Raw genomic sequence first — 8561 nt, 5'->3', positions numbered from 1 at the left:
CTAAACTGTGGCAGTGACTTTATTTTATTATTCATCACGATGAAGATTGACCAAGAGTACAAGTGTTTTCTACATCAATTAGATACATGGCATTCCTACAATTTAGACCATATCATGTAGAAAGAAGTTTCAGCATGTTTCTGGTGTTTCTACCCTTACTTCAAATGATCATTTTCACAGACATTACATGTAATGTTGTAATCATTCTTCATGAAATAAAGCCACACTTTGAACCACTTCTTTGACTCTACCATGTTTCCAGCAGAGTAGATTCATGACTTTGGCGTTATTGTTCTGCAATGAGCATGAAAAGCATGTTGGCACTGAGACATAGAATTCCCATGGATCATCAGACAATTTGGAACCAATATTGGATTCCCATCTCTATCACCATCGGGTCAAAATAAATTCTTTTGTCCAAGACATGTCATCTCAAAGACTAATGGCCAGACACTGAACCAACAATGTCAGCACTGCTACTAGGCTAAATTTGAAATGACTGTACTCACACCGTACCTGCATTATCTTCTATTTGTATTTTATCTGCTTATATTGTCAGATTGTGTTGCATATTCTTTACTTGTACATGTTTAACTATATGGCGTCCTTTTTTATCTTAATGTGGTTTGTCTTAACCACTTTACATATTGTATCTTCATACTGCATTTTTTTTTTATTATTTTAGGATGCCTGTTAACTTCAGGAAAGGGAATACTGACGGAAACTAGCTCTCCAGTTAACTCAGGTACATTTACTTTTGTTTGCGGTTTACACTGTACATTGTCCCTTCTCAAATAAATAAATCACAATCCCAAAAGCTCATGTTACATTCTCAACTCAGCTCTGATCAAAACATTTGTGGGATGTGCAAGCACTGCATTCACTAGAGGCTAGTAGCACTTACTTTAAAGTCTCTTTTTCACATAGTATCTGAATTCTCCTTATAGTATGTGGGAAACACACATGAAACCAAAGGCCAAAACCTATGTGAATTGAGTTTTTACACCTTGAGAAGAGTCAGTTTCATAACTCTTGTGGTCCTGTGGAGTTCTTACAATAACCATGCCAGTAATATATGCAGTTAAGTCCTGCAAAGGTGCTTTGGGTAAAAACCAGCCAGTGTGTGTCAGGTGGTCTTACCTGCACCAGGCCTGAGAAGCAGCCAGCAGCAAAGACCTGTCCAAGAGAGGCTGGTTTCCCTTGACTGCGGTCACTGCGTTGAGACTGAGTGAGGTAATCTAAGGCATTACTGTAAGAGCCAAAGACCACGGAGTTGACGATGCCTGTGGTCAGCACCGGAAATGACATGCCCTTGTAGAATCCATGGAGCTAATACAATAAACACATAATTAACAGTTAAATAATCATGCATCAATACTTTCTGTCACGTGTTTTCTTGTAGGCTATTTATGCAGTGACATCTGGTGAAACAATTTCTGAAGACTTAACACCTACCCCTTCATTAGAGTACGTTTTAGTAACACAGTGAAATATTCCTTTGTACACAGACTGGGCCTGCAGGCGCACCTACAATTGAAACATTAAGTGTCAGAAAAGGCTATGCATTTGATCATGTTTATAGATTTCAGTGCATATAGTAGTGATCGTGCAACCTTCACAGTGTCTAATGGATGTCCAACTGCCAGTCCCACTGCACCTACAATGACCACAATGGAAATGTTATGTCTCCACGTGCATACAAAATATGTGTTTAATCAACGTCTTTATTCTGCCACGAATCAAATGTTAAAAGTTTTTCTTACCAGAAATGCTCCCAGCTATGAATTCTAAAAAAGGCATGACTTGCAAACGCTCAAAACCTGCAAAGAAGACCAACATGTACCACCACCGAGGTGTTATAAAGATAACAGCACTGGGATGCTGCTTTACAGCTGCTATAAAGCGAACTGACTGTGGACAGACAGCCAAGGATAACGTTAGTTAATATATGACAGTTACATACGGGTCAATAGTTTCGACAAAATCAGCGAAATCAAGTAAAGCTGGCATTTTCCCCACATAAACAGTTCTGTTATAAATATCCCAAGCCTCTTGCGAAGGATTTAGCATCATGTGCCAGAAAACGTTTAAAATCTTAATTTCTTCGTTTCTCTGACTTAACGTGTTTCCTGTCCAAGACTAAAGTTAGTTAAAGACATGAGTTAACGTACATATCGCGTGCAAACCCCGATAAGTTTCACATGTAAGCTATCAAACGGTGTATTAACTGCAATATAAAATGCAAAAAATGGGGCACACTTTTTGACCACGTCACCTCATTGTTGGAAAACCCATATCTTCATCATAATCCTGCTCGTTGTGGATCACATCACCGCTTTCCTGCAGGATCCCAGCTCAGGAATGATGTTTGGGTCGCGGAGCTGGAGTCTCTCAGCAGCCGACATTGATCTTAAACGACCATTTCTTGGTTTATACGGGTGCCCTTTCAAAATAAAAGTCGCTTTGGAGTACAAACAATTGAACAATACATTTAAAAATGCGTCACGTGGAAAACGGGCTACCGAAAACAAAAGTTCACCTGGGGACATACTTAATTAAGCAGTACAAAGAGTACCCCAGGGATGACGTTTTTCTGTAGGCTAACCCGGAAGCTCACATTGCCCTTTCATTCATCAAAAAGCCTATGGGATTTTTTCCATTGGATTTTGGATAAATACAGGAAATAAGCTCTGTGGTAAACAAACATTTATGATACCTAAGATAATCTTCTCTTCAGCTGGTGTTAACCACAGACCTTATTTGGGCTTCTAACAAAAAATCTATTAACTTTGAGAGGAGGGAACCAGAGGTGCGGAAATGCAGGTTCCTGAGTTTTAGGACTCATTACTGAAGTTATCTATAATGTCCTATCATTAACAGTGCATATGGAGCATTCAATATGACTTAAAAGATTAAATGAATGCGGAAACAAGTGCAGAACAAGGCCACTGCATTTATAAAATAATTATTTTGTCACCTAAAGTCGTATGAATAGTGGAACAGAAGGTGGCGATCATAACGGCTAACGGCTGGTAAAAGCCGAGAAGAAGAAGCAACTTGTAAACAATTAGTGACGTCAATGGTATGCGCGACCAGGCTCTGAATCAGTTTTGCTAACGGAGGGAAAGCTGCCTTCGGCTCGTGAAATTGATTATACCCTCTTTTCGTTTTCAGTTATGCCTCGGCATTTTGTGGAATCTTACGTTAATATTTATAAAACCTAACATTTTACTTCCCCGGTTGGTTGTCATCGTGAAGCCAGGCAGCTACAGCCTCGACAAAATGCACGCTTGACAGACTGCTGCGCTGCTAACGGTAGCTAGCTCGAACATTAGCTATTTGTAACATCTGACAGTTTTAGGAATAGAAAACATGACAACTCTGACAAGGCAAGACCTGAACTTCGGACAAGGTGAGACAACCAAACTAACAAACGGCACGAAACTGTCAGCGATCAGTCATTTAGCTCTGACTGTCAGCTGATTTGTAGAATCGAACCGATGCATTTTGCAAATGAGTGCATTGCCATTGAGTAAATAACCAGTTCACATAGATATGCTAAAAAATGGGTATGTGTTGGTTTATTCGACATACTCAAATCAGCAGTTTATTCCCGTGAATTCTCATTTTTTTGCTGCAGAATAAAAGAAAGGAGAAATAAAATAGATACGAAAAAGACAAAAGAAAGGACAATATAAATAGACAAAATAAATATATAGTACAAGTATACATCAGACAGGGAGCTTTTTACAGTTGTTATACAGAAGTCTGTATTTATGGTTTATGAGAGCAGCCAGTTGTGTAGTGATTTCCATATGATTTGAGTGTAGTTACAGATAAAGAATATGTGTTGAGTGTTATCTATTTATATTTGTCTATGTTGCATATATGACAGTTGACTACCTCAAATTTGAATCTCACTCTGATGAATTATATTGATTTTGTTAACAGTTTGAAACTGTATTTCTTTATGTTTCAGACGAACTTTGTCATAATGTTTTTCTCTTTCCATAATTGTGTAGAATGCCATTCCTTTTCACTGAGCCAGGATACATAGTTTTCATTAGATGTCGTCTTAGAAATTTATTATTGCTGCTTTTGTGTAACAAATCCATATTTTTGCTTGATGTAATGTAGGTGTTAGTGTGTTGTGATGGGCTGAATAAGTGCCATTGAAATGTTTTGTGTTACCATTAATTAATTTCCCGCAAAACATTCTATATTATACTTCCTATAAAATGTACACAGGTCAAGTATGTTTCTAATCAGACTGCACAGAGATCTTATTGTCCAGTTGATTCCTCTTTTGCAGTGGTTGCTGACATCTTGTGTGAGTTCCTGGAGGTCGCTATTCATCTCATCCTGTATGTCCGTGAAGTTTATCCCTCTGGAATATTTCAGAAGAGGAAGAAATACAATGTACCAGTGCAGGTATAACTGAATAAATATATATTTGCTACAAGCTCACCATTTCTAGAAAGGCTAATCTATTTGTATCTATAATATTGGTCTTCTGTTTTTGGTTTGTTAATTTTCAGATGTCATGTCACCCAGAGCTGAATCAATATATTCAAGACACACTACATTGTGTAAAGCCACTCATTGAGAAGGTAAGACCTGACATTGTGCTAACCGACGTTGATTTAGTAAATGTGCCACGTCTTATCTTTGTGTATAAACTGCTGAAGTGTTTTGTTTCCTTCCCCAGAATGATGCTGAGAAGGTGGTGGTGGTCATCATGGACAAAGAGCATCATCCAGTCGAGAGATTTGTGTTTGAGATTTCCCAGCCTACATTGCTGTCTATAAGGTTTTACATCTTTAAAAAAATCTGTGAATAATATGAACAACATGTGAATGTTTTCAGTGTGATCATGGTCACTAACTGTGGGTTTGTTCTTACAGCTCAGACACATTACTGTCACATGTGGAGCAGCTGCTGAGGGCATTCATCCTGAAGATCAGTGTGTGTGATGCTGTTTTAAATAATAACCCACCAGGTAACGTCACTGATGATTTCCTAAAGAGAGGCACATGGCAGACACAGTGCCATCTCACCTTTATATTTCTAAAACTTTATTATGAAGATTAAGAAAAATAGACGTGTTTTCCAAAATCTTTTCAGTGACCTGTGCAAATGTTCACTTCATGAAATGAGAATGAATTGATCCTCGTGTGCAGTAGGTTGGAATTCCAACATTAATAGAATTGTTTACCCTCTATGCATGCATGCATGCGTTTGGGAAGCACTAAGCATATGCCTGGATAAATGAGACTTGGATTATACTGCATGAGTTGTATGAGAGTTTAGAAACAGATGTTTTGATATAGTTTCGCTGTTGTTTAACGTGATCCTCAAGTAATCAATAAATCATTTAGTTCAATGCTTTCTGTTGAGACATGCCAAAAAACAAAAGTGTTCTTGACAAATTCAAGGTAAAATTACATGACTAAATCATTTCCAATTTGGCATTTTGTGGGTGATGTATTATTAAGGAGATTATGTAACGCATAAATGATATTCAGATGGGTCATAGTCTTATTTTTGACCTGTTGTTTGTCACAGGGTGTTCATTTTCAGTACTGGTACATACCAGAGATGCTGCCACACGCAACATGGAGAAAGTTCAAGTCATCAAGGTGAGGTTTAAAAAACATTCCAAACCTACAGATTGAGTTTAAAGTGATAGTTTGGATTTTGTTTTGATGTGGGGTCACATGAGGCTCATCCATTGTCAGTGTATTACATACAGTAAATGGCAGTCAGCACACTCTCAGTTTGGAGAAGCAGGCAGTAGTCTGACACAGAAGCTAAGCAGTGTGCTGCTGTGGATTGGGGTCAGCAACAAAATGTATTTTAGCTAAATAAAAAAATCCCACCTAAATAATCAATAGCAGTTTAAGTGCTCACTATACTGAGATTATTTTCACTCCTTTACCTTTCTGTCAGACAGTCTGTTCCAATGGGGAAGCTGCTAAAAGCTTCAGTTCCCTATCTATTATCTTGTCAAAGCCACCAGACTCTGACTTCACAGAACAGTCATTGTAGCTCGCTGAATAAGGGAGCTGCTGGTCTACTGCTTCTTCTGTCAGTTAGTTAATTTGTGTAATTGTGTGACTTTGGTGAATCCAAACTAACCTTTTTTAATGCCCAAGTCACACATTAAACACAAACAAGCCAACTTAAAGAGGCAGTGGTAGATCGCCTGCTTCTATGCTCAGCAATGTTAAATCCCTGTTTTTCTGAGTCGGATTTTGGAAATTTTGAAATAACTGCTTAACTTTCTGGTTGGAAATCACTGTCTGGCATGGCATGGCAAAGCTGTAAAATCTCAAAATATAGCTTACATTAAAGCGATGTCCATTCTTTTAAGTGGCTAAAATATGTTTTGTTGCTGGCTCCCATCACAGCAGTGTATTGCTTAGCCTCCATGTCAGATTTCAGTCTGCTTCTCCAAATTGGGGGCTTGCTGAATGACATCTACTGTTTGTTATATACTGACCATGGATAAGTACCCCAATACAACCCCACTTCAAGAATACTGAACTATCCCTTTAATCCAAACAGAGCAGTCTGTTCACTCTGTGGTATTATAATCACCCCTCATAATATGTAAACACTGAATAATAATTGTTGTGTCACATTTGTGTATTTCCCTCCTCAGGATTTTCCATGGATAGTTGCTGATGAGCAGGAGGTCCACATGCAGGAGCCTCGACTTATCCCGCTGAAGACCATGACGTCTGACATAGTAAAAGTGAGCAGAAACAGTCCACTCACTGATTGGTTAATCATAGACGCTGATTTTGTGCACATATTTAGTTGAATTGTTGAGATTCGCCCATTTACCCGTACTTACTTTTTTTATTTTCTGTTTTTAATAGATGCAACTCTACGTGGAGGAGAGAGCCCAGAAAACGTAGGTCCACACAATGCTAGTGTTTAGGGTTGGAAACAGACATTTCATTAAGAATCAAATCTGGCCCTCACGACTTGCTGTCTGCCTGTGCTCTGATCACATGCCGTACAAATGCGTCAGTGTGTTTGTTTGTATTGCCATATATTGTTTTTAATTGCTCTCTATGCAGATCTTTAGTGTAACATTATGATCCAAATGTAGCTGTTGCACTACAACCATGAATTTCCAGGGAAAAAGAAATAGAACAATACCAGATATTGACTCAAATATCTGGCACCAGCATCCTCAACAAACTGGTTTCAGTATAACCCTTCCTTAGCTGTGTTGTATCTGTACTGTTAAAATACAAAAAAACCATCTGTTTATCCTTGTATTACATTGTTTTCCTGATGCTTCCTAGAGGTTGTATCTGCACCTCCACAGGCAGGTCGCAGGTTAAATCTTGCCATTTTTGAAGGACAGGTTTTTTCCCCACTATAATGTCACACTGAGTCATAGCAGGTCTGTGCATGGTGTCTACTGTATTATTGGTCAGGGATGCAGCGTGAGAGTTTTAGATGAGCTCCTATGAGTGAGAGGGATCTATGTGTGTTTTCTCATGCAACCAGTGGTAATGTTCACCTCCATTCATATGTGACAAATACAAAGTGTTTTGATGTTGTGACAAAGAAACAGTTTGTACTGTTGATAACGTGATTTTAATATGTCAAAAAATCTAGAATTATATTAAAAATGTTTTTAAAGCTCCACCACTAGAAATATCTGCCTTAGTGTGTATCAAAGCTAGTTCTTTGTAAAATTACTCTTGGTCATGAACCAAATGCAGATGGTTGAAGTCTTCTTGGCAGTTGAGTCCTTATAATGTAAATCTAATTGCATTATTAAATTTGCCACCACCAGACAGAGCAGGTCTTTTAACACAAAGTGACAACATTTTGCCCAGCCTTTCCTGACATTAGATTATTTAATTTCTACACTAGAAAAATTTTATTAATCTAGATTGTTTTGGTGTGAGTTGCCGAATGTTGGAGATATTGGCCGTAGAGATGTCTGCCTTGTCTTCATTATTATCGAACTAGGTGGCACTCGGCTTGTGGCGCTCAAAACACCAAAAAAAAAAATATTTTAACAAACATTACATTACAATACTTTATCATAAGTATGTGCATTCAGATATACCTCTCGTGCTTGTGCAATTTACAGTTGACTCTCTTGCATGGCTGCAACATTGACGTTTTATTAAGACAACAAATAATAATTAGAATAAATAATATTTTACAAACATTTTATATAACTTTAGATTTTCTGTATGGGATGTTATGACACCAGGTTAATGAAAACAAAAATTGCATCATTTTACTTGCCATATCTATTGTTAGAGACTAATAAATTTGTGCCATTTCTCATAAAAGTGCATTTCCAGTCTCTGGTGAAACAGCTGAATTGATTTTTCTTTCAGAGGTTTCACTGTGAATATGCTGTTTCAGTTGAGCTTTGTCTGAAAGTGTTTTAAATATAAATGTGTGTGAAATGTCCGATCAGCACTTATGGATGTAGTATCCTGTCAGGTATCCTATGATGTAAATGGACACCAGAGCAGCCAAAGCTCCAGCCGCCTTCACTGCTACTCCAGAGCTGCCGT

The 8561-nt window shown here is 38.0% G+C and overlaps 2 protein-coding genes across 3 annotated transcripts in view; one reads left to right on the top strand and one right to left on the bottom strand.

Annotated features, from left to right (window-relative positions):
• Window positions 1–2404, bottom strand: part of LOC121947041 (solute carrier family 25 member 45) — an 18907-nt gene extending 16503 nt beyond the window's left edge. The window contains exons 1-5 of one of the 2 annotated variants that reach the window (XM_042491917.1): window positions 2276–2404; window positions 1764–1820; window positions 1614–1657; window positions 1456–1527; window positions 1141–1329 (exon numbers count right to left, since the gene is read on the bottom strand). In XM_042491917.1, coding sequence (XP_042347851.1) covers window positions 1141–1329; window positions 1456–1527; window positions 1614–1657; window positions 1764–1800 — 342 coding nt within the window. In that variant the 5' untranslated portion in view covers window positions 1801–1820; window positions 2276–2404. Of the gene's footprint in view, window positions 1–1140; window positions 1330–1455; window positions 1528–1613; window positions 1658–1763 lie in introns of both variants that reach the window. The other variant, XM_042491916.1, reaches the window with a different exon arrangement.
• A 686-nt stretch (window positions 2405–3090) lies between these two features.
• mad2l2 (mitotic arrest deficient 2 like 2) lies at window positions 3091–8330 on the top strand. Its single transcript, XM_042491841.1, has 8 exons — window positions 3091–3412; window positions 4313–4431; window positions 4539–4610; window positions 4709–4809; window positions 4905–4999; window positions 5566–5639; window positions 6665–6757; window positions 6885–8330. Exons 1-8 carry the CDS (start codon window positions 3373–3375, stop codon window positions 6921–6923), a joined length of 633 nt encoding a protein of 210 aa, XP_042347775.1. The 5' UTR covers window positions 3091–3372; the 3' UTR covers window positions 6924–8330.
• The last annotated feature ends 231 nt before the right edge of the window (window positions 8331–8561 follow it).

The sequence above is a fragment of the Plectropomus leopardus genome, chromosome 8 (assembly GCF_008729295.1).
Source record: "Plectropomus leopardus isolate mb chromosome 8, YSFRI_Pleo_2.0, whole genome shotgun sequence".
NCBI classification, from domain to species: domain Eukaryota; kingdom Metazoa; phylum Chordata; class Actinopteri; order Perciformes; family Serranidae; genus Plectropomus; species Plectropomus leopardus.
The sequence above is the reverse complement of the archived record's forward strand: the minus strand, read 5'-3'. Positions and strand labels throughout refer to the sequence as shown.